Raw genomic sequence first — 26,375 nt, forward strand, 5'->3', positions numbered from 1 at the left:
GAGGGCCTCCTTCGTCGTGTCCCCAGCTTTTAGCACTGTGCCATCATGCAGGAAGGGCTTATTGTTTGTTCAGCAGAGGAATGAATTGCTTGGAACTGGCTCCCGGTAAATGTGTTGTTAAACTACTTTTTTGTTTTCCAAAATTGTCAGCTCGAAATAGGTTGAAAAGACATCTTGAGTTTGATGTGCACACGGTACCGTGTGCCAGCCTCTAACAAGTGCTGCGTGTGTGTGTCTCACTTGCATTTAGCCAGTTCTTTCAGCTGACCATTAGAATTGCGTTTCTGTGTTCGACAGCGACAAAAGAACTCGACTCTGTTGTGTGTCTCTTATCTCTCTGATTGTACCTTGACTCTAGCAAAGTATGAAGAAAGATCGAGAAGGCGAAGAAAAAGGGAAGCGCAGAGGATTCCCCAGCATCCTGGGACCCCCGAGGAGACCAAGCCGTCATGACAACAGTGCAAGTATGTGAAGCCGGAAATGGCGCGTTCTCACCAGCTCCCTCCATCTTCCCTTCAGAGGCTCAGTTAACTAGAAGTATTGGAGACAGGTGTTCTTGAAATGATTCCACTGAATTTCCAATGTACCGTGCTGGCATTCAAGGTTATTTCTGAGCTAACTATCCCCACGTGGCTCTATAATTATCTTAAACACCTTCTTTAGGGGCACCTGGGTGGCTCAGTCGGTTAGGCGTCCAACTTCGGCTCAGGTCATGATCTCGCGGTTTGTTAGTTAGAGTCCCGCGTTGGGCTCTGTGCTGACAGCTCAGAGCCTGGAGCTTCGGATTCTGTGTCTCCCTCTCTCTCTGCCCCACCCCGGCTTGTGCTCTCTCTGTCTCTCTCTCTCTCTGTCTCTCTCTCTCTCAAAAATAAATAAACATTAAAAAATTTTTAAAAAGACTTCTTTAATTGTAGTATCCTGTCAGTTGTCCATAACATAATTTACTTACCTATTCGGATTTTATTTGCATTCAACTTCTGTTAAATCAAAAAAAAAAAAAAAAAAAAAAACGTGCATGGATTTCTCCACCATTCTTTGTTTAATCTTTTTATACACGTATTACTCACTCTCTCCATACTTATACAATGTCTCCACCTCTCCATTGTACTTTATTTCCTGATCTCCCTCCACCCTCAGGCCTAACGGAGAGAGATCGGCCCTCTGCGGGAGAAATAGGGAGGGTGGTACCACCGGGCGGGAAATTAGGTCATGTAGTGGTCTTCGACCGGGCAGCACCGCGTTGGAAAATATTGGCGAGGTTGGAGTGGGAGTGGCATTGTGCTAACAGTGGTGCTGGATGTCCGACGCCAGTAGTGGTGTCGAATACCAGTAGTGCCCCAAACACTGAGAAGATGAAGGAAATTTTTAGAGACGAGGTGGAGAAAATGGAATATGTCTTTTTTTTTTTTTTTTCTTTTTTGGAGAGAGAGAGAGCGCATGTGTGAGCAGGGTAAAGGGGCTGAGGCAAAGGGAGGGAATCTTAAGCAGGCTTCATGCTCAGTGAGCACAGAGCCTGACACAGGGCTCAATCCCATGATCCTGGGATCGTGACCTGAGCCGAAATCAAAAGTTGGAGGCTCCACTGGCTGACCCACCAGGTACTCCAAGAATGGAGTCCTTCATAGGTGCTGTCCATGAGTTCCAAGGGATACAGAAGGAGAATTTTAGGAATTAGGGAAGGGAGAAGTTTAGGATTAGGGAAGTACAGAGCTATGTGAGGGTGCGCAGTGCTGTGGGGGATGATGACCTAAGTGTCTTTAGCTTCTCGTGGTTACTGATGCAAACAGGGATAGTGAGCAGGCTGCAGATTAATCTCGATCGTGTCTGAGGCACGTTATGATGGTGCAGCTGTGAGTGTTGGGGGGCAGGCGGGGCCTTACCAAGGCTCACAGAAGGCTCCATCTTCCCTCTTACGAAAGTGAGTACGGTTCTGTGTGCGTCCATCTCTTCTCTCAACACGCTCCCTCCCCACCTTTGCTCTCCTCTCCTTTTCTCCCTCTTGTCTCTCCTCACTGCCACCTTCTCCTCCCTTTCTCTTCTGCCTTCCTCCACCTTCCCCTGCCGTCCTCTCTCTTTCCCTCCCTCCTTTTCTTTTTTCTTCCTTTCTTCTTTCCCCCTTTCTTCCCTTCCTTTCTTTTGCTCTCTTTCTCTCCCTTTATTTTTCTCTTTCCTTTTTTCTTCTTTTCCTTCTTTCATTTCTTCCTGTCTTATCTATCTGTCTCTCACACAGTAATAATTCACAAATATTTTCCATGTTCCAGACAATTTTTAGATCCTTTACATCTTCTTCTTCTTTTTTTTTTTTTTTTAGATTTTTGAAACATACATTATTAACCATTGCTTTCTGTTCAGTTGGCAGAGCTATGGAACTACAGAAGCAGCGGCACCCTAAGCACTTATCCACACCCTCTTCTGTGAGTCCTGAGCCTCAGGACTCTGCCAAGTTGCGCCAGAGTGGGTTAGCAGGTGAAGGAACAGACGTTGGGTACCTGCCAGCCAATTCCATGTCCTCTGGGGCTTCAGGGGCCACTCTTTCCCAGGAAGGAGGGAAAGAGAATGATCTGGGTGAGCGAATGCTGTAGTGCAACTTAACTAAGTCTCAAGACTTTAAAACGGTCACACTAAGTCAGCAATAGAGTGGCATATTATTTTAATCAAGCCTGAATCCAAGTTTAACTTCATTTTAACGTTTTAATATCTTCTACAGCTGGTGATAAATCTGTGCTAAGTGATCATTTTGAATTCTCACCAATTGAGGAATATCGATCGAGCGCTCTGTCAGGCATTAGCTCTGTATCCGATGCTAGCACACAGAAGTGACACTTAGATTCTTGCCCTGTGCTGCTTAGTCCTGTGGGGAGATAGTCACACCAATAAAAAATTCAGATTGTGCCCGATCCAGTAATGGAAGGGTAAAAGAAGTGTTGAGGGGATTTAGTAGCTAGAAGCAGACCTGGGGGGAGGCTGAAGAAGACTTTTTTAAAAACCTGAGATACTAGAGGTGTTTTGTTGTTGTTGTTGTTGTTGTTGTTGTTTTAATACTATAGGGAAGCCAGGAAAGAGGAGGAGGTTGAAGATGCAGGGGACAGACTATATATAATGAATAGGGAAGAGCTTGGAGAAGGAGAGAGGAGATGAGAGGCAGAGCGTGTGTGAAGGGCAAGGGGACTTGAGGAGTAGAGGAAGATGTAAAGTAATTGTAGGTCACTGGGAAAAGAGCTTATTACCATATTTCTTCATACTTGTTATAATGGGTTTCTTAAGCAAGTGAGCTGGGTGAATCAGTGGTTTTATTTGGAGAAGGGAATGCCTATCTATACTGGCGATTTTGGAAGCAGTTCAATTTCTGGTATGACAGGGTCGAGGATAAAGCTATGGGAGTGGTCACTGACATGGCATAAAGGAAGTAACTAGAGATGAAGAAAGTAAGGGGCCAACAAGCCAGGGGTTTGAATACCTTAATATCCCTGGGTTTTGAGGTCACCTCATGTGATAGCAGCAGAGAGAGGGAAGCTGTGAGCCAGCAGCCAAAGGTTCAGTATTGCTAGATGATTGTCGTGAGGAGGGAGAGCATGTGATAGTATCTCGGAGTGAGAGTCTCAGGCGGCAAGAGATTTTTATAGGAAGGCAAGATAATGGTCTGACAGTAGTATTGAGGAACAAGGGTATCTATCTCCGCTCTGCCCTGAAGTACACAGCGTACGATGGAAACATCTGTCTCCGTTTGAGAGCACTGTAGCAGAAGAGGTCATCGCCAGTGGGATAGGCAGGTTTTTATTTAAGACAAAGAAGGAGGGGTGACATTTGTAGAAAACTCTGGAGGTTTTATCTTACGTGGAATTCTGAAGATGTTGGGTTGAGTACGTGCATTAATTCATGGCTCCTAGCTCTCACTGAAATAAAAACATGGCAGATGGGTAACCAGTAACAAATAAATAAAAACCATGAAGAGAAAGGAAGTGGAGGAAGAGAACATGTTATCAATAAGTAAGAGATTTCAACAGAGTTTGGGGAGATTAAAAGTAGACAAGAGTGGTTTGATGAGTAAAACAACATAGAGGAAGCTGGAGTCCATAATCCGTACAAGGGGTCCCAGGCGGGGAGCCAGTCTGCCCATTAGAACCCTGGAAAGATGTTGGGCTCAGCAGTTGGCATGTGTTACATGGAGTGCATGAGTAAGAAATAAAGCTGAAAATAATTAATTGAAGGCCTGTAATCAAAACAATGATGTCAACAGTTTCTGATCCTTGCATTGTAAAATGTGAGCTGTCTGTCATTTATGTACCAGAAGAACATGAGTGTGCTCTTTTAGAGGAGTTGAGTGAGTTGTGTAGGGAGAGCTGGGTAGGTCCTCCTTGACATTAGTGCCCTGGAGGGCATTAATTAGGACATTAGTTCTAACAGTTGGGGGCCTGAAGCCTGACAGTAGACATGCCAGGGTCTCACCCTGTCCAGAGAGCTCCCAACTGAAATGGATTTGCTTGTGTATAGCTGCAAAGGAAAGCCCCAGCAGCTACTCAAATACGAATAGTATTACTCGCTGTTGAAAAAATTTGCTTGCTAGAGTCAAGACCTAAGATAATACATTAATGCCAAACCTATTGATGGCGTAAAAAAAGAAAACGAAATAAACAGAAAAACCGCCCCTAGCAGAAAACCGTAATTTAGGTAATAGACAAGAACGTTGAAAAAATACCTCTAAATTAGATAGTATACTTGGGGAAATTTTAAAAATAATTACATCTGTAAAACAAGAATAACAGTACTATGAAAAAGGAACATTCCGAAACCAAAGAGAAATGATTTAATGTAACTATTACAATACAATAACTACCATATTAGTTATCAACTGCTTTGTATAAACCACCTCAAAACTTTATAGCTTAACACAAAAAAACACTTATCGCGTCACATTTTTGGTGGGTGGGGAACTTGAGAGCAGCTTAGCTGGGCAATTCTGTCTCATGTGGTTGCAGTCAAGGTGTCTGTCAGTCATCTGAAAGCTTAGTCAGGGCCAGGAGACCTGCTTCTATGCTCAGGGAGGTGGCTGGTGGCAGGGGGACTTACTTAGCTCCTTGCTGGAGTCATTGACTCCTCACCACACGGGCTTCTCCATGGATCTGCTTGAGTGTTCCATGACACGGTAGCCAACTTTCTCCGGAGTGATCCAAAAGACAGAGCAAGAAAGGAGCCTGGCTATCTTTAATGAGTTAGTCTCTGTGGGTGCACATTGTCACTTCAGCAAGTTAGAAGCAAGCCCCTAAATCTAGCTCACACTCAAGGGACAGAATAATTAGGTTCGACCCCTGAAGGAAGGAGTATCAAAACTTTGTGCACGTTTTTGAACCACCAGAGCTACCAAGAATTAAACAAAAAAAAAAAGAAGTCCGTAAAAATAAAGTCAAGAAAATATTTCAGAATGTATATCAGAAATACCAAGAGACAGAAATTGGAGAGACAAGAATTATATAGAGAGAGAGAGACTCGAGAGGTCCTATATCTGCCTGTCTGATGAAAGATCAACAGAGGAAATGGAGGAGAGACAGAGAAATGATGAGAGAGACCATCTTAAGGGTAAAGAAGAATAGTTGTCTTCACTGGGAACCACCTACAGTGAATAACAAGAACAGTAATAATAACAAGAGCCATACCTAAAATGTTTCTGGAAATTTCCGTGCATCAGAGATACAGAGTCCTGAAAGCTTTGAAGGGAAAAAAAAAAAAAAAAAACACGGGGATTATGCTGCATCACATTTCTCATTATAACACGAGGGGCTAGAATACAAAGGAGCCATGCCTTTCAACTTGCTGAAAGAAAATCATTGAACTTAGAATTCGATATCCATCCAAATTACCCATCAGAAATGAAGGAAGATACAAAGACATTTTCAGATATGCCACGATTCAAAGTTTAGCTGAAATGCACCCTTTCCTTGAACATGATTTGAAGATACACACTCCGGCAAAATGAGAGAAAACTGAAGAAGAAAATGTTACGGGATCCAGGAAATGGTGGAAACAACCCAGAAAAGTGGGGACGGGCAGGCAGTTCCTAGACGATAATTATGTCACAGGCCAAGGGAGCAGCTGCTCCCGACTAGAGCACGAGAACTAGTAGATAAGAAAAAGGGAGATTCTAAGCAGTTGATAGTATGATGTAGCAAATGAAAAACTCTGAGAATTGATAAAATGATAGTGTTTGACAGTTGTAAAATAAAGCCATCCAGAAATGCTAAGCGAAACAGTTGTTCAAGAAAGGTAAGTCATGATTTAAATGTGAAACGAAGTTAAGTGGCATAATCTTGAAGTAGCTGAGGGAGTGCCTGACCTTGATGCAATGAGCATTCTATTTCTCATGATCCATGAGGTGCATCTTTGGACCAGCAGAAAAGGAAACATAATCCTAATTAATATCCCTCTTAACGTGGCAGGAATAATATGTATATGTAATGTGTTGTATTTTGCTTATGACACTGTGTACATTGACACGATAATGTAAGCACTCTGTTGGTTTTCAGGCTTTTAGAATCCACCTAATAGGCAAGGCACAGAATATTTAGGTGTGGCCATAGATCAGGGAAATGTAAAACTCCATCGACTGATTCAAGTAAAAATGTAGTTGAAAGAAATGAAGGGTAGAAGGAGAGAAATACAATTAAAGGGAAGGATGTAGGTAAACCAAATACCTAATTTGATATAGAGGAGATTTAAGGTACTAACTTCTTGATGGAATAAAAACACAGATATAATTCTATCATTTAAACTTAGATAATAACCAGTAACTCAGCTAGTAATAATAATATAATTATTATCCATCAGGAAGAAATGGGAGGAAAGTGAAGGTGGGAAGTATAACTGAGCAAAATCCTTAGAGGAGGAAGAAATGTATATTACCTAAAGGTAGTAAATCAAGAAAAAGAAGTATGAGGTTATTATTTCAAATTGGACCACCATAATAACTAAAATTTGTATGAAAAAGATTGGCACAGGGGTTAGAAAAAGATAACGTCAGCAAATGTTTCTCTTCTGAGTTGTTTACGTGTCTTATGTTGGTTTTTAAAAAGTTGCTTAAAAAGAATATTTCTGTTTATTTTTTAGTGCATTTTATATCAGAGTTTTGGTTCTAGCTAACCTGTAATTGAATTACGAATGTGCTACGGATGGATTGAAGCTCTCGTTGGAGACTGATTTTTTTTGGAATCGTTGTCTTCATTAACACCGTCTAAGGGTCTGACTTTTCGTCTTTTCAGGATCAAAGCAAGTTGGAGAAACACCTGCATCTGGAGACTGCATGGATGGCGCCCCTCGCACTCCCAATACCATCTTCGATTTCCCACCTCCTCCGTTAGACCAAGTGCAGGAGGAGGAGTGGGAGGTGGAAAGGTAATTCAGTGATTTCTTATGGAGGACGGTTAGGCCAACTTCACCTATTTCATTGTATAGTATTCCTGCACTTTGTAGCGTTCTCCCCACATATGCTTTTAAGAAAGGAACTAGAGCTTATAGCTGGTAAATCTTAGACAGGTACTGAAATGTTTTTAATTTATTTTATATTCAATCATTATAACTTCCAGAAAAATTGTTTATTAGCCACTGTAGTTTAACCCAGTTTTGAGTATCTCTGGCATAAATTTCTTTCTCTTTTACTTTTTATTAAAGTATAGTTGGCACACAATGTTACTTTAATTTCAGGTGTGCATCGTAGGGATTTGACAAGGTTATACGTTCTGTTGTGCTGGCCACACGTGTAACTGCCATCTGTCCCCCCACAACAGCTATTACAACACCATTGACTGTATTCCCTGTGCTATGCCTTTCGTTCCCCTGACTTACACACTCCATTAACTGGCAGCCTGGATCTGTCACCCCTTCACCTGTTTTGTCCATCCCCTCACCACTTTTTTTCTGGCAGCCACCAGCTCTGTATTTATAGGTCTGTTCCTGCTTTCTTTGCTTCTTTGTTCATTTGTTTTTTAGATTTCATGCATAAATCGTATGGTATTTGTCTTTGTATTATTTCACGTAGCATAATACCCTCTAGGTTCATCCATATTGTCACACATGACAAAAATCTCATACTTTTTATGGCTGAGTAATATTCCATAGTGTGTGTGTGTGTGTGTGTGTGTGTGTGTGTGTGTGTGTGTACATATATATATATATATATATATATATATATATGTATATGTGTGTATATATATCACATCCTTTTTCTCCACATTCTCACTGACACTTGCTATTTCTTGTGATACTAGCCATTCTAGCAAGGTGATATCTCGTTGTTTGATTTGCATTTCCCTGGTGATCAGTGATGCTGAATATCTTCCCATGTGTCTGTTGGCCATCTGTATGTCTTCTTTGGAAAAATGTCTGTTCAGGGTCTTTGGCATAAATTTCTTGATTACCATTTTGTTTTTACGTTGACCCTTTATTCTCCATTATTTTTAGGGTGCCTGAACATGGGACACCAAAGCCCTTTCGAAAGTGAGTAATCCTGAAGTAACTTTCAGTAGAGGCATATTTTAAGAAATAGAAAACTAACATTCTAATTTTAAAGGAAAAAGCCTGTACATGGATCCGTTAGATAGTATACAAGAACGTTCTTAGTAAACACAAACTATTCACAAGATATTTATAGAGTTATATATAACACATGTAAATCATTTTGTATGAGAGGATGATGTTTCAGGCCCTGCACTAGGCAGTACTTCAGAAATATGACTTATTTGCTGTAATATAAACACTTGTGCTATTTCCCGTTGTCCACCTGATGTCCTCAGAATAGAATTCGTTATTTTTTTTTTTCCATCAGATTCGACAGCATAGCTTTTGGAGAAAGTCAAAGTGAGGATGAACAGTTTGAAAATGACTTAGAGACAGATCCACCCAACTGGCAACAGCTCGTTAGTCGAGAAGTGTTACTGGGACTAAAGCCTTGTGAGATCAAAAGACAGGAAGTAATTAATGGTGAGTGTAATTAGATTTTGTTGTTGTTCACACATAGTGAGTTTTATTAGACTAAAACAAGCCCCTGAGTCTTGGAGTTTGCTTCAAAATTTCTGCTAGCCTTTTGTTTTACATAAAAGGGAACTTAAACTAGATAGCTGATCCTTGAACTTTCCAACTCAAAAAATGCAAACGCTTCTATGATTCTTAATGATAATTTAAAAGGCAAAGGTGTTTAGCTTTCAGGGTATTTAAGATTCATAGCATTATAGATCTTGAACTTGAATAGTCATTAAGACAATATGGGTCCTCTCACTTCACTGTTATGCCAACTTATTTTTATGCATAGATTATGAGGAAGCTCAGGCTCAGGGTGATTGGTTGAATTAATCAAGACCACACGGCTAGCTGATAAGTGATAGGAAGAAAACTGGGAACCAGTCCTTCCTTTATCCTCGAGCAGTATTCTTTATTTTACCCCAGTGTATATGTGACAGAAATGGGGGTGACATGGAGGCTGTGCCCTCCACTGACTTTAGGATGCTATTTAAATAAATATCCTTCCTGTGTCTGATCACTTTGAGATGTAGTGAAATAACAAGTCTGGCCTCAGAAATGAGGGTTTGTAGGCAAATGAGATAACCAAAATACTGTGACTTCTGAAGAGGTCTCAACTGAAAGACTATATACTATTTGGGCTTTAGCTTTCTACTGTTGTTGGTGGGTACTACTGTGAAGAGACAGAAGGATTTGGGAGTACATTGTTACCTTTAATATACAGAATAGCTTTGAATGATATTTTTCATTTGTTGGCATTCAACTCTTAGAGCCAGTATGTAGGAGGGTCTCATAGATTCAAGAAAGTGACATCAGAAATACTACATCCTTTCAAGACTATGAACAATTATTATAGAGCTAATTTGCTGCTTAATTCCAGTTAAAGCTTGTGTTTGGTCTCATGGAATCATTCTAAATGAGGTATATTTCATATTTCCTTTTTTTCTGCTTAGAATTGTTCTACACTGAAAGAGCTCATGTTCGAACACTGAAGGTTCTTGATCAAGTGTTCTACCAGCGAGTATCCAGAGAAGGAATTCTGTCACCGTCAGAACTACGGAAAATTTTTTCAAACTTGGAAGATATTCTTCAACTTCACAGTAAGAAAAATCAACTCTGATCTTTGTGGTTAACATTTTTAATAGATGAAAGATTGTGAGTGCATAAAGGCACCATAACAGTAAAATCTTCTAAATGTATCCATGTTAGCATTCCTGAAATTATATAATAATATGTGAGCACATAACTTAAATAAAGAAGTGATCTGAGGGGCGCCTGGGTGGCTCAGTGGGTTAAGTATCCAACTTCAGCTCAGGTCAAGATCTCATGTCCGTGAGTTCAGGCCCCATGTCAGGCTCTGTGCTGTCGGTTCAGAGCTTGGAGCCTGTATCGGAGTCTGTCTCCCTCTCTCTCTGCCACTCCCCCACTGACATTCTGTCTCTCAAAAAATGAATAAACGTTAAAACTTTAAAAAAAAAAAAAAAAAAGAAGTGATCTGATGTTTGAATACCTCCCTCCCCAAACACCCACTCACACCATCAGCCTTTTGTATATAAAGTATTAGCACCAGGAGTTAAGGTCTAAAGTTGATGTCTAAGATAAAAAATATGAATAATTAAAATTACCCTTGGAAGTTTCTTATCAGTTGCAGTGTATGTGTTTTTAAAAATATATATCCAATATAATGATGTATATATTTTTTGGATATATAATATACAGTATATAATTTCATGATGGAATAATTTTCAGGAATTAAATTATTGTTGCTTCAAAGGTTTGAGTAAATATATAAAAAAATTCTACCTTGCTGGCTTTCCTTGGTTATAGTCATCTCAGACCTTTGTAGACATTTTCTCTTTTTGTAAGTCACTGCTTCTCTGTGATCCTTAATTCTCAAGCTTTCTTGCATCAAGGATGCCATCAGCACCTGCCAACGCCTGCCTACCAAATTGATGCCTTTTACGTCTTTGTGGGTGATCTTAGGTTTCACTGGCATGAACTGACAAGTTCAGTGTGATTATATCCACTGCCTGTGAATGGGAACGTTTTGAGAGCAACAGTAGGCAGAATCACCTGTTCTATTTAAATTTCTTTATGAGCATGGTTATGAGGGAGTCTTGAAGTTAGATGCATATTTGATGCACCTATACTGTATGTAATGTGCTAGTTTCCACATTGTTTTATGCTTTGGCACCTGCTTTTCAGAGAGAGCTCACAGGTATCTGTACGTATAAGAATTGTGTTCAGATTTATATTTAAGGAGGCAAGAAGCGGCCACACTACTGTGAAAAAAAATTTTTTTTTTGAAAATTTAGGTTCTTGGTACAACCAGTAATGCAGGCTGTATACTTAATTATTTTTTGCTGTTTTTTCCCCCCCTTAGTTGGATTGAATGAGCAAATGAAGGCTGTTCGCAAGAGGAATGAGACCTCAGTTATTGATCAGATTGGGGAAGATTTACTGACCTGGGTAAGGAAATTTGCTATTTCATTTTAATGTTTTTATAGACACTTGAAGATCACATTCAGGGTTGAGTAACTAATCTGCAAATTTGCAAACTCATCCACGTTGCAAAGCTCCTGTAAAGATGAAAGGGGTCCAAGTATGTATTCTCTTGGGTAATATCAGTTTTTTGTTGTTGTTAATATCTTAGAAAAGGTGCTCATTCAAATTAAGTGCTCTTTTTTCATCAAAGATATTCTTTGTGTTTTAACAAAGAGCAAAGTGACTCTTGATAAGAATAATTTAACTAATGTAAAATTTTAGCCGTCTTCCGTTGTCCAGGTCTCAGAATCGTGCTCTAAGACATTAAACAATTGTAGATCCAGAGCTACCATCACAGAAGTAAAGAAGTGACAGTTATTTACAGTGTAAGGAAAGAGTTCGGAGACTGTCATAGCTGTTTCATAGCTGTTCTGTTTTTCTGTCCGACTCTGTGAGTATGTACCCCACAGTATGTACTTCTGAGCCAAACCCTGTTTTAGATGCTAGGGGTACAGTGGCAGTTGAAGCAGACATGGCCTCTGCCTGGGTGGAGCTTACAATCCCTGGGAAGACAGTCATTAGTTCTTCCAAGTGTGTTAAGAGTTACAAAAAAGGGAGAGGACAGGTTATTAGGGGAAGAAATAGCAGGGAGACCCAAACTAGGACATAGAGAAAATTTTCATAAGGGAAAGTGAATTTGATCCAAACTTTTAAAGAAAGTACTACAGTTAAGGCTGTGATAATAGTAAAGTATATGATCCTGTTCTCAAAATGTTAACCCAAGTTGAACAGGAACTGGTTAGATATGCCCACAGAAACTTATTTTACATCAATACGCAGAGGGCTCGAGAAAATGCCACAAGATTTTGCTAACTCTACAATGATAACTTTTTAAAAAATTAAATGCTAGAAAGTTGACTAAAACAATGTCCATCTTACTGCTTTTGTTGATGGTGAGATCATGGCTCAGAATCTACTAATCCAATAGTAGATCTTCTCTCAGCCACTTGACTCCTAGAAAAAATTGCGGAATCACAATCCGGTCTCATCTTGCATTTACTCAACTTTCCAAACCATCTTCTCACAAGGCCTGCTCTGGCATTATTGTTACTAAGGAGATTTAAGTCCTTGAAAAACCCAACTCACTTTACAACTACTTTGTGATGGTGTGGCTCGTTTTGTTCCTTGATCTTAGGGTGACAGTGAAGGTTGCAACCGCGTTCTCTTGGCTTGGCAGCACACTACTCAACTTGAAACAGAAAATCCATAGTATGACATGGTAAAGCATCAATTTTCATGTCAAATTTGGACTTAAAAGCTTAAGTCATGTGGACCTAAGATACCAATCTTGATTCCTATGCAGTTTCACTTGGATCTCATATAAGTAGTGTTTGCCACCAAGTGCCAAGTGAGATTTATCATTAATAAGGCACAGAGGTGCAGTCAGTCCTTTTGCCATAGTCCATTAGACTGCATAAACCTACTACATGGTACTAATAATGTAGAGAAACCCCTTAACAGAGTGGGACAGAAGAAAATTAATTTTAAAACATGTAAGAAGAATCGTATTCTTTTGTTTTTTAAGATTTTTTTTTAAGGGGTGCCTGGGTGGCACAGTCAATTAAGCATCCGACTCTTGATCTCGGCCTAGGTCATGATCTCACGGTTCGTGGGTTTGAGCCCCACGTCAGGCTCTGCACCATCAGTGCACTGATGGTGCAGAGCCTGCTTGGGATTCTGTCTCTCCCTCTCTCTGCCCCTCCCCTGCTTGTGTTCTCTCTCTCTGTCTCAAGATAAATAAATAAACTTAAGAAAAAAAAATTTAAGATTTTATTTTTTTAAGTAATCTCTACACCCAACATGAGACTCAAACTCAGGACCCTGAGATCAAGAGTCGCATGCTCCACCGACTGAGCCAGCCAGGTGCCCCAGAAGAATTGTATTCTTGACCATTGTGATGTACCTATAAAAAGCTAAGGAAAAATAGAATGGACTAACCAATTTGGTTAGTAACTATGAGGTACAAAGTGTTTGCTTAGGGCAAAGCATTGGCCAGAAATACTACAAGCAAAAATCATAAATAGGCCTTTAGATTTGCTCTATTTTTTAAAACAGGCTTGGAGAGTATTTTTCTGGTATTGGTCCCTTGAGATCACCTTATGTATACTAAGCTACTTGACAACTACTGTAAGAGGAAAAAAGCTACTTGAGGTTGGGATGTTACTTTCTTTTGTAAACCCAGCTGCTGTTAGTACATATATGGCACTCTGATTGACTAACATACCAAAAATTCTGCCAGTCTCATCTTTCAATGTGTTAAGTGTCATATTTATAATAAAATATCAATTGACACTGGAGCAAACTATTAAAGTTTTCACATTGTACGTATGCTACTTGAAGAAACGATACCCTGAGTTTAATTACAAATGCACTACAAAAGGATTTTTCACAAAATACCTTCACGTACAAACTTCTGGAAATAATGGCTTTATTTTTTTAAAAAAATTTTTTAATGTTTATCCATTTTTGAGAGAGAGAGAGAGACAGAGCACAAGTGGGGGAGGGACAGAGAGAGAGGGAAACACAGACTCTGAAGCAGGCTCCAGGCACTGAGCTGTCAGCACAGAGCTCAACGTGGGGTTCTAACTCACGAGCCCTGAGATCATGACTTGAGCTGAAGTCAGACACTTAACCAACCAAGCCACCCAAGTGCCCCTGGAAATAATGGCTTTAAGTGGGAGATTATATGAAAAGCTTCTTTGTAAACTATAGAGCAACTATTATGAACATGAAGATGGTTAAAAAATAATTGAATCTGTACTTATATAAGACTATATGAGTGAAGCACTTCTTAGGTGTTTTATAAGAGCCTAAAATCAGTATATATACAAACTTAAATTTAGAAATTTAAAAATATCAGTAGAAGGTGTAATTTTTGGCAGAAGAGGTTCATAGACTCATGGGACCCTCCCCAGAGAGGTTGAAGGCATGGACCTCTACCCTCCGTGTGGATGAAGCAGCAGCGTTTCAGTTTTATTGTGACCGGAAAACTGATGACTTGTTCTGGGTTTTCATAAAAAGCCAGAGCCCACAGCTTTTCTTCCTAGAGCAGTTAGCAATTTTTGTGAAGGGGTCCGCTTATAAGAAAAGCAAGTTTTAATCTCAGTCTTTAAGTGTTTTGTGTCTTACATTTCCCAAGTGTCAATCTTTCTGTTTCATGTCGAAGTGGCGTAGACTGAGCAAGTGATAAGCTGTGGTAGCCTGTGAGCAAGAAAACATTGGAACGTGGTCAGAAAAGGTCTGGCTGTATCAGGGTCGGACCTGTGTAACGGAAAAGCATTGATAGCGCACAGACATATGTAGATTTCCGTTTCTTGTCTTTTGAGAGTAATTAGTGGGACGTGGAAAGAATCGTGGTTGTCTCTCATTTTGCCTGGCCTGAGATGGGCTCCATATGCCGTTCTCTATTGTGTTCTTTGCATTCCCGGCACAGTTCAGCGGACCAGGGGAGGAGAAGTTGAAACACGCTGCTGCCACCTTTTGCAGTAACCAACCTTTTGCCCTGGAAATGATCAAGTCTCGTCAGAAAAAAGATTCCCGATTTCAGACTTTTGTGCAAGTGAGTTGAGTGAGTCATGTAAGGAAAAAAATAATGCAACTTTTTTTATGGAATATGGAATAAACTGGGGGGAGTCTCAGACCAAGATTTTTAAAAGGATTATGTTAATATTTTTGCAAGTCCTACATGATCTCTTAAATTATTGGAGAGTATAAAGATAATGTTGGAATGGTAAATAATAAAGAATAATTATCAGGGTTAAAATACTTGACAGAGAAGTCCACATTGCCACGGAGATATTGTCAGGAAGTGTCCCATGTACGCTGGTGACATAATACGGTCACAACATGAGAATGGGCTCATAACTAGCCAGGGAAGAGTGTAACCACAGTCATGCTTACAGAAGTGTTGATATTGGTATATATCAAGGGTCAGTAAACTGTGGCCCACGGGCCATATCCGGCCTCTTGCCTGTTTTTATGGAGTTTTATTGGAACACAGTGTAGTAGATTTTTACTGTGGTACAAATTACCACAAACGTAGCAACCTAATGCGAATGTATTATGTCACAGTTTTTGTGGTTTAGGAGTACAGGTGTCATTTAGCTGGGTCCTCTCTTCATGCTTTTTCACCAGCCTGAAATGAGAGCATCAACTGGAGCGGCAGGTCTCATCTGAGACTTGGGGTCCTCTTCTAAGCTCCCAGGTTGTTCACAGAATTCATTTCCTTGTAAATGTATAACAGAGACCCCTGTCTTCTTGTCGTCGTTGACTAGAAACTGCTCTTGTCTCCTAGAGAATGCCCATATCTCTGCCATGCAGCCCCATAGGCAGTTTACAAGATGGTTGTTTCTTTTCTTGCAGGCCAGAAGGATTGTGTCTCTCTGACAGCTTTCTTTTAAGGACTCCTCTGATTAAGCCAGACTCGCCTAGGAGTCACTCTCCTTTTTGATCAATACAAAGTTAACTGGTAGTAATCTAATCATATGAGTGATATCCTGTCACATTCACAAGTTCTTTCCACCCTCAAGGGGAGGCGATTATACAGGTGTGTGCACAGAGAATGGGAATCTAGAAGGCCATCTCAGAACTCTTTACTACACACGGCCATGTTCATTCATTCACGTGCTATCTATGACTGCTTTCGTGCTAAAACAGCAGAGTTGAGTACTTGTGACAAAGACTGGATGGCATGCAAAGCCTTAAGTATCTATCATCTGGCACTTTACTCAAAAGTTTGCAGACGCCCTGTTAGAGATGAGCTGGTATATATCCGGGCTGATGATCCATCGTGCCCACTTTGGAATGGCAAATACCAAATCAGCCAACTAACTTTTGGTAGGAATGCCAGTCATAGGAAAATGTAGCTAGATTTTCTGAATATGTAAAGATAAAACTTTTATCACAAACAAGCAGTTCTTAGAGTTGATTATGGATATTCTCAGTTTTTGCTTAAACAGGTAAGAAAGAAGCCATTGGCTTAAGTGATAAAGGCTCCCCTCCCCCCTTACGTCAATAAAGGAGAAAGCCAGAAGTACAGTGAGACCGTGTTATACCTTGCCATGTTTTAAGTCTTGGTTTAATAACCAGAACTGTGATGTTGTAGACACATACATGATGAATATATGGTACATGTTAGGTAACTAATAAGAATCACAAATTCACCTATTTTACTTTAATTTTAGGATGCCGAGAGCAATCCGCTGTGTCGTCGTCTGCAGCTGAAGGATATCATTCCTACCCAAATGCAGAGGCTTACTAAGTACCCTCTTCTGTTAGATAATATTGCCAAATACACAGGTACAGCATTCTCACTGAAATCAAAAAGCCTAGGAATACAACAAAACAAAACAAAAAACCCATGTCCTGCTGAATAATCTCTCACAGAGTCCTGGTGTCCGAGGGTTTGATTTCCAAAGAATATGGCGACATTTCCTAACAAGATTCAGTCCAGTCTTCTTTAGGCTGTTTGATTTAATATGCTCCATTAGTAGCTCTTAACACAGCATTTGGCAAATTATGGATCGTGGGCCAGATCTGGCTCATCCCATATTTTGTAAAAAAGTTTTATTGGAACATACTAGTGTTCATTTGTTGACAAATTGTCTCCGACTACTTTTGCACCAAACAGAATTGAGTGGTTGTGACAAAGGCCACTTAGCCCCTCAAAGTGTAAAATATTTGTCATCCAGTGCTTTACAGACAAAACGTACATCTGGCGCTTTACAGAGAGCACCAGCCCTTCCTCTAGCATACATCGTATTTGCTTTGAAGAAGGCGTATCCTGGGCAAAGAAATTCTGTGTATCTAACACGTACCTCCATGAAGCCCCAGCAGTGCGCTGTAACCCCAGCTCTCCTGTTTAAAAACAGGAGGTTAGTGTGAGTTTCTGAGTTGAGCTTTTAGGCTCTTACACGTAGTTCTCATTAATAATTTTATGCAAACTATTTCCTGTACCTGAAAACTTGGAAATACTCATGCACGTTCATTTGTGAACACACCTGTTCCAGATAGGTGGGCCGTTGTTCTGAGGGTTGTTGTCTTAAATATTCTGGTTTTGTCATTCTTTACATTGTAGGCCTCAATGTAATCTCAGCACATTTTGGTGAATTTTATCTTCTTTTAATGATAAAATGTTGTAATCTGTTTTCTTTCCTTAAATATATTCTCAAATTCAAAGAAACGTCTTCTGCAGTTATTTTGAATTCAGTGTTACCGTTAAACAGTTATTGCTGAACAGGTTCCCTGGACATAATCACATAGGCTGTGCCCTCAGGGGAGATTCCAGGGGGAGAAGGGGTCCCACATGTATAGCTTACAGCATGAATGAGACCCACCCCCTGGAGTATGTAACATGGTGGGGCTGACACTAATGCACAGCTCCTTGAATTTGGGCTTAATTTGGGCTTATTTGTCCTAAGACATCTCACCTGCCCAAAGGCTATCTGAATTGAGATTCTGCTGTAGATTTTGGCCTGATATAAAAATATTCAAACTCTTCATACATACATATATACCTGTGTGTGTGTGTGTGTGTATGTATACATATATATGTATATATATGTATGTATGTATATATATATGTATACATATATATGTATATATATGTATGTATGTATATATATGTATATATATGTGTGTGTGTGTATATATATATGTATATGTGTATATATATATATATATATATATGTAAAATGTATGTTCTTTTCTGACTTCCTTTATCTTACATTTTGGATTTTTCTTCTATACTTAGAATGGCCAATGGAAAGGGAGAAGGTGAAGAAAGCTGCAGATCACTGTCGTCAGATCTTAAACTATGTAAATCAGGCTGTCAAGGAGGCAGAAAATAAGCAGGTAAGAAGGGAAAAACAAGAAGATATAGGATGACATAGGGAGAGTATTAAATTAGTGTTACCTGGGATCTGTGAAATAATAATTGAAATTATCATGACATAATTGACAGGTGGAGCATTTGTTGGCTATTCATGTAGTAGGTGGGTCTGGTTCAGTCTGTGTTAGAGCATCAGTTTTGTATTTGGCTTTCTTGAGCATCTGTAGTTGTTCGGTCTTTCATTTATGTGTTCATTCAACAAATATTTCTAGAGCACCTGTATCCTGAGTGTATGCTGAGTATAGGGTATAGAGTGCTTAAGTAAATAAGTCAAGTAAGTGCCCACATTGAGCGTAGTTTCTGGCAGGAGAAGAAGGTACCGAGCAGATAGTGGTGCAAGTATTTTATGTAATAGCTGCTATGAAGGAGACTTTGGAGTGCTAGGAGTGTATAGCTTAGTGCTGGGGTACAGGGAGAGCCTGGTTTGAGGGTGTTGGGTGGTAGCCATCAGAGAAGGCTTCTTTGAGGAGGTGACATTTAAGCCAAGCCCTGAAGAATGAGTGCAAATCAACCAAAAGAATATGGAAGGGGGCATCCTTACAAGTAGAGGGAGCAGCATGTGCAAAAGTCCTGGGGTAAAGAGGAAGCATGGTCTGTCTGAGGAACTGAAAGATTAGGTTCGTGTGGACCATGCCTAAAAAGTGAAGCCGGAGTGCTAACAGAAGAACGCACAGTAGGCCAGGACCAAGTCACACGGGGCCCTGTAGACCATGTTTAGATCCCGATTTTGAGAGCAGTAGGAATTCATTACAGACATTTATAAGAAGAGTGGCGTGTTCAGATTTTACACTTTGTAAGTATCACTTGTACTGGTCCGTGGCAGAGGGGTGGAAGGGGGCAGGGAGGAGATGAAGAAGCTCAGTCTGTTGCAGCAGTGCAGGACAGGTAGTGGCGGCTCGAGAGGTACAAGAGTTGGAGAAGTGGAAAGTAAAACTAACAGGATTTGGTGACTGATTTAGAGAAGGATTTGAAGGGAGGTGCGATGGTAGGAATAAATCCCAGGTCTCTGGTTTGCACATTTGGGTGGACAGGACGAGTGAAGAAGGCCCCAGATTTGTAGGGAAGATGAGTTCAGTTTGGAATATCAGGTGAAGATGGATAGTGTGCCGTTGGCTGTCTGGACCCACCTCTAAGAGGACTGCGCTGAAGATAAAAATGTAAGATTGTGAGTATATATAGAGGTTAATTGAATCCGTGGACCTGGATGTAATTTCTTAGGAACTGAATTATGATGACGGCTCTGTTGGTGAGGCTGTAGGAAAACGGGAACTTTCAAATGTGTTGTTTGGAGTGTAAAATGATAAAACTCCAGAGGGCAGTTTGGCAATATGTACCTAAATTAACAATGCATATGTTCATACATCTACCCTTTGACCCAGCAATTTTGTTCCTAGTGATTTACCCAGGGAAAGTGAAGATATGTGCCCACAGATTTGTACAGGAGTGTTTATAGCATAAAGCCAATGTGGTGTAGTCATAAACTAGAATAATAAATACCAGCATAAAAAGAAAGGAACCTGCTGATACAACGTGGATGAACCTCACCAGCATGATGCCAAGTGAAAGAGAGCAGATAAGAGCACATATATATAGTTTTATTTATGTGAACTTCTAGAACAGGCTCAACTAATCTGTGGTGGGAAAAAAAGGTCAAAAAAGTGGTTGTTATTGGCGATGCGGGGCCAGATACTAACCAGGAAGAAGGACGAGGGAACATTCTGAACATCACATGAGGTGATGGCAGTGTTTCATATAGGAGTTTGATTGCACAGGGGCATAGGTGTGTAAAAACTTGTGGAAAGGTACGCTTAAAGTGTGTGCATCTCACAGGTACATTTTACTTCAAAAAAGTAACCGTAGGGGCGCCTGGGCGGCTCATTCGGTTGAGCATCCAACTCTTGATGTTGGCTCAGGTCAGGATCTCATGATGGCATCGAGCCCTGCATCGGGCTCTGTGCTGACAGCGTGGAGCTTGCTTGGGATTCTCTCTCTCCCCCTCTCCTTCCTTGCTTATGCTCTCTCTCTTCTCTCAAAATAAATAAATGAACTTAAAAAAATGTTTAAAAAGTAACTATAAATAAATATTGACTCTTGTTAATGATATGCACACTAAAATGTTTAAAGGTAAAGTGTGCTTACATCTGTAAGTTATTTTGGAATGCATTCAAAATGTGTTGTGCCTTGATGGATAGCTAGAGGGATGAACAGACATATAATAAAACAAATACAGCAAATATTAACTGTGGACGTAAGTAATGAGTGTATAGGTGCTCACAATACACATTCAGACTTTTCTGTTCACTTGGACATTTTGTAATCTTGGGGGAAAATGCACATACGCTTTGACCTAACAGTTGTTCCTTTAGAAATTTATCTTACAGATATATCTACACATGTCCATAAAAATATATGTTTTAAGGCCTTTATATCACAATATTGTTTGTTATAGGAGATGATTGGAAGTAACTTACATGTCCTTCAGTCAGTGTAGTTGGGTAAACTATAGTACGTTCATAGAGCTTAATACCATACGGCCATTTGAAAAGTGAGTTCTCTCTATATGTGCTCATGTGGAACAGTCTCCAAGATACAGTGATGAGTAATACACACACACACACACACACACACACACACACACACACACACGTACACGTACACGTACACATGTGTATGTGAATATGTTACCATTTGAGTAATTAATATATTAATACGCTACCATATCTTTTTAAAAAGGATATATACACACACACAGCATGCAGAGAGAGAAGCATACTTACATATGCATATATTCCGTTTGCTTAGAATTTTTCTCATAGGCTACCCAAGAATGGGTATCAAGATTGAGGAGGCAAGAGGACAGGATTGGAGTGAGGCTTCGTTTTCATTGTGTGTCTTATATTACTTTTCGGATTTTGTACCACGTACATGATTTACGTATTCAGAAAATAGCCACAAGCTAGCTAGAGGTCAGTGAGTTTGGAAAGCAGATTGAACAAGAACAACCAAAGAGGCAAGAGGAAAACTAGGAGGGTGTGATGTCTCCAGAGCCAGCGGAAGGAGGGGGTTGTTTTAAGAACGAGTGAGCTGTCGGTTATGTCCGGTGCTGCAGAGAGCTCTGTAAAATACAGGTAAAAAGATGTCCATTTGGTTTAGGAACAGGGAGGTCACTGATACCCAAAGCAGTAACCTTGGCTCCATCTTGTCGTATTCGCAGCGCTTAGAAGACTATCAGCGTCGCCTCGATACCTCCAATCTGAAGTTGTCAGAGTACCCAAATGTGGAAGAGCTCAGGGTGAGAGATTGTCTAATCATAATTTAAAACATGAAATACAGTTTACTAAAGACCTTGCAGGTAATTAACATCTCTGTGGGAACATCCATCACCTGAAGGAGTTCTTGTATCACAGATTGTATTTATGATTCTGTTCTTCGTTTGCAACATCTGGTCTGCGTGAAGCTTAGTCTTTCATTAGAGGAATCTTTTGTGTAAAACGAACTCTTTGTAAGAGAAATTTGCAGGAGACTAAGGGAACATTAGTAATTTAGTTTTATTTTGTTCCTACAGTCTGAATGGGAGTAGGGCTGTTTACTCTGGGAACTTTCTAGATTATTGAGTAAAACAAGATAATAATTTTTTCATGAACCTCTTCAGAAGCATAAATGTTGAAACCATTACAGGAATGGTAGTAAAATATTTAGTGATTGCCATTTCTGTTACATGGGGCTTTTGTGTTAAGTAACTGGTTAGGATTTTTAATCTTTCTTGGTCTGTTTTACTTGGTGGTGGTTTTTGGCAGATGTATTTGGTGGCTGGTTAATCAGACGTTTATGTCCTATATAACAGCTTATCAAAAAGCAGGCTTAATATGCTTAGCCCCATCTCTTCCAGACAGTGGGATTTTTCTAGGGCTACCTAGACTAAAAGATGATTCTCTTACCAAATTATTAATATTTAGAGCAAGGCTGATCACCGCCTCGACTTTTTTATGAGTACTGTTCTTCCTTAACTTGGTTTGGAACCAGAGTCTGGCACTCGCAGGCCTCCTGCAGATAAGCTAGGCACCCCCCTTATCTAGTTATTCATAGAAAAATGAGGGGATGGGCTGCGAATCCAGTGCTGATCATTTTCATAAGCTGCTGTCATGTGTTTAGTGTGAGATTTATAAGACAGCACTCCTGAATATTTTCCTGCAAGTTGCTTCTTCCCTTTTTAGGAGATTCTATGCAGCTTACTTTAACTTGATCTTTATTCCATGGTCAATAGTTGATAGATCTCGATAATGATACTGAAGGTAAATGGCGTCTTTTATGTGAAGAATTTTTTGAAAAGCGACTGTATGGAATATGATCTCCCTAAGTGTTTGGAAATAATTTGTGTATAATCGTCTTTGTTTTGGCAGAATTTGGATTTAACAAAAAGGAAGATGATTCATGAAGGGCCACTGGTCTGGAAGGTGAATCGGGATAAGACTATTGGTAGGTGTAATGTCTGTCAGTATGGGGGAGAGTGGAAGAAAGAAGAAAATAGTAAAGTTTCCTTATGCCCGAGAGAAGAGATGACCGTTCACAGTTTTCAGCTGCAGCAGTGAGCAGTGCTGCTCTCGTATTTTTGCAGATCTGCTTATGCTGTGTTGTTATATGTGAAGTGCATTACATATTCATTTGGGGTGAAGCAGAGGTTTGTCATGATTCTGCCCTGTCTCCATCATTCTTGTATTCTAATGAGCTTTCCAATAAGCTTTCTTTAAACTGCTCCAGTTCAAACTGTCTGTGGTAAGAAACCGTAGTGGTTTTTTTTCCTCATCAGTCACAGATTGGCATGTGTGTCAATACAATATAAAAATTAATATTATTATTATTTTAAAGTTTATTTATCTTGAGAGAGACAGAGAGAGTACAAGCAGGGGAGGAGCAGAGGAAGAGAGAGAATCTGAAGTGGGCTCTGGGCCATTAGCACAGAGCCCGATGTGGGGCTCGAACTCATGAAACCGTGAGACTGTGACCTGAGCCAGAATCAAGAATCGGATGCTTAACCGACTGAGCCACTCAGGCACCCCTAAAAATAAAACTAAAAAAGGCGATAGCAAGTTAATTTTTAACATGTATTAGACTGTATTAGATTTAACAGAAATAAATTTTCTGTGTCAAATTGTTAAAAAGTTTATAAACCACATCTCAGTATCTGCACGCATCACCTCTATGTTTTTGTTTCTAGATCTGTACACGTTGCTGCTGGAAGACATTCTTGTATTGTTACAAAAACAGGATGACAGACTGGTGTTACGATGTCATAGTAAGATTCTGGCATCTACAGCTGATAGCAAACACACGTTTAGCCCTGTCATTAAGTTGAATACAGTGTTGGTTCGACAAGTGGCAACAGGCAAGTATGTCTGCAGAGTGACAGGAAGCTTCGGGTTCATGATACAGTTACAGAAGATGTTCGGTATTGTTTAAGTAGCCCAACTGGTATAGAGTTTTGGTTTTTTAATGTTTTTAGACAAATGAAATTTATTTACTAGGGAGAAAGTAAGAGTTTGTGCCCCCAAATTATTTGGGATGCCTAGATTCTCTGAGCAATTTTCTGCACACTACTTTGATCTTTATTCTGTGTTCAAATCATTGGTTGACACCAGTGAAGATGGAGAATTGAGAGGTAATCCCAACAAAAAGGCTTTCATGAGAGTGGTGTATTTTTTGATTTGTGAAAAAAGCGCAAACAAACAAAAATGAAGAGATGGGTTTAGTTTGGGGTACTTGAAATCCATTTAAGTCAGCAAGTTATATGTTAACTGTACCGACAATGAGATCCCTTTTAAAACTTGTTCGTTCCGCAATGACAAGAAAAATTGGTGACCTCTTTTCACCAACATCGAGCTGTTTAGCAAAAGGGCAATTCAAAATAAGTGCAAAAAAGTCAGTTCAGTAATTTAGATATATTGACACCTCTTGTTTCTAATAAGTGACTGTGGAATCAGTGCTGGTTTTTATAGTCTGTGTTTTATTGACATATGATATACACAGCATCGTCTACGGTAAGTCGCACAAAATTGTAACGTGTAGCTTAACAATTTTTTACAGAGTGAACGTGTTTAAAAGTGAACACATTAACCTTTACCTAGATTAAGATGCAGAATAAATCAGGACACTAGAAGCATCCTTCATGGCCCCTATAGGTCACGTTCATGTCGTCAGAGTGATTTTTGTCTTGTTTCTTCCAGATAACAAAGCTTTGTTTGTCATCTCCATGTCGGACAATGGGGCCCAAATTTATGAACTGGTGGCACAGACAGTTTCTGAAAAGACTGTGTATGTATTAGATATAGCTACCTTACCCTAATGGTTTTTATTGTCCTGAATATAATATTCTATAAACTTCATTTTTGTAATCGTAGTTTGACAACCGAAAACTATATGGAAAGAAGCTCTTCCTCTGTATTCTTTTAGAGGTGTTTTTCTAAGAACCTGTTCTTTTTTTAGATTGACGTCTCCTATTTTGATTCTATTCTTTTGAAAGTATCTTTTCTGAAGAAAATTTCTCACAAGTGTCATGTGAAGTTTTTAATGGGCAGTGTGTGCATAACGCTGTTTGTTAGGTTTTTCATTAAGGTATAGCATTTTTTATAGTCTGCTTACGTTGCCAAAATAAAAATAACTCTCTGGCAGAAGTAGGGTTTTTTGTTGGATTGGCTTGGCTTGATTTCTGGTTTGTTTGTTTTTGTTGTTACTTCTTTCTGCATGTATTTAAAGGGCGTTTGTTTTTCCTTTCACTTTTGGATTTTGGAACCTTTTCAAACTTCTGCAGCTGGCAGGACCTTATCTGCCGGATGGCCGCATCAGTGAAGGAACAGTCGGCGAAGCCAATCCCACTGCCCCAGTCACCACCTTGCGAGTGAGTGTGCATTTGCATTGTAGTAGGACTGACTTCGCGTTTTGTCAGGAAGGGAATAGCTAATTCTTACATCATGTCACAATGATGTTTTGGCAACTCGTGAAGCTGAAGGATGGTTTTCTTTCTTCCATAGAGGAGACAACGATGAAGAAGAACCTCCAAAATTAAAAGTGGAGCATCATAGCATTTCAGTCCCTGGTCTGCAGAGTCCAGGTAAACTGATCTGTTAGGTTTGCCTGGAAGAGTGGAGTCTAAATATTACTAAGACGCAAAGAGCCTTTACGTCTTTTGGACTTTGCAGATTCTCGCATAAGCTGTTTCTTTTAACAAACTTCACTTATGAGCCTTTCGTGTGCCATTTTAACACTGCTCCAAGTGCCGTGTCTTTCACTTAACAGCAGATGATCTCTGTACTCTTGTGGTTATTTTTTCAAGTATTTCCTGAATGCTTCACATTGAAAGTTAAAAGTTTTGCTTAAGATCTATTCTACTTTTTCTGTTCCATTGAACAGACAGAGATTTGGGATTAGAGTCTCCCTTAATATCGTCAAAACCTCAGTCTCATTCACTGGGTGCCTCTGGGAAGTCCGAGGTAGATGATCTGTTTGTGGCTGAGAGACAGTTTGCTAAGGAGCGGCATGCAGATGGGACTCTGCAGGAAGCTGGAGCAAGTTACCAAATCCCAATCCCAGACCCGCACTTGCCTGCCTCGGAAGAACGGTGGGCCTTGGACGCACTAAGGAATTGTAAGTGCTGTTCATAAGTTAACACAGATGTTTGTGAAGTGCCAGAGTTGTGTCGTGTACCACGCAGCCATTTAGGGAGAACCCAAGGAAGTTTAAACTCTGACTTTTCCCTTAAAGAATTGTACTATCTCGTTGGGAAGATGATAGAACACTTCCTCCCACCTTGTAAAGTAACCGGTACAGGTTGTTACAGTTGATCTGGTGGTGGTGACCAGAGAGAGATGCATCAGGAAACAAGGGGGATGTGATTATCACCTTGAAGAATGGGCAGGATTCAGATAGGCATGTAGAAAACATGCAG

The 26,375-nt window shown here is 39.9% G+C and overlaps 1 protein-coding gene across 3 annotated transcripts in view; it reads left to right on the top strand.

The window, feature by feature from the left end:
* The window catches only part of ARHGEF12 (Rho guanine nucleotide exchange factor 12), a 150,877-nt gene that overhangs the window by 115,667 nt on the left and 8,835 nt on the right, over nt 1-26,375 (top strand). For all 3 annotated transcript variants that reach the window (XM_047877721.1, XM_047877723.1, XM_047877722.1), the window contains 17 exons: nt 359-464; nt 2,353-2,565; nt 7,251-7,383; nt 8,449-8,484; nt 8,813-8,967; nt 9,957-10,103; nt 11,387-11,472; nt 14,981-15,106; nt 16,731-16,845; nt 18,299-18,399; nt 21,651-21,728; nt 22,837-22,912; nt 23,652-23,819; nt 24,658-24,745; nt 25,242-25,328; nt 25,462-25,541; nt 25,841-26,074. In XM_047877721.1, the coding sequence (XP_047733677.1) occupies nt 359-464; nt 2,353-2,565; nt 7,251-7,383; nt 8,449-8,484; nt 8,813-8,967; nt 9,957-10,103; nt 11,387-11,472; nt 14,981-15,106; nt 16,731-16,845; nt 18,299-18,399; nt 21,651-21,728; nt 22,837-22,912; nt 23,652-23,819; nt 24,658-24,745; nt 25,242-25,328; nt 25,462-25,541; nt 25,841-26,074 (2,029 nt within the window). The remainder of the gene's footprint in view (nt 1-358; nt 465-2,352; nt 2,566-7,250; nt 7,384-8,448; nt 8,485-8,812; nt 8,968-9,956; nt 10,104-11,386; nt 11,473-14,980; nt 15,107-16,730; nt 16,846-18,298; nt 18,400-21,650; nt 21,729-22,836; nt 22,913-23,651; nt 23,820-24,657; nt 24,746-25,241; nt 25,329-25,461; nt 25,542-25,840; nt 26,075-26,375) is intronic.

Source organism: Prionailurus viverrinus, chromosome D1 (genome assembly GCF_022837055.1).
Source record: "Prionailurus viverrinus isolate Anna chromosome D1, UM_Priviv_1.0, whole genome shotgun sequence".
Classification (NCBI taxonomy): Eukaryota; Metazoa; Chordata; class Mammalia; order Carnivora; family Felidae; genus Prionailurus; species Prionailurus viverrinus.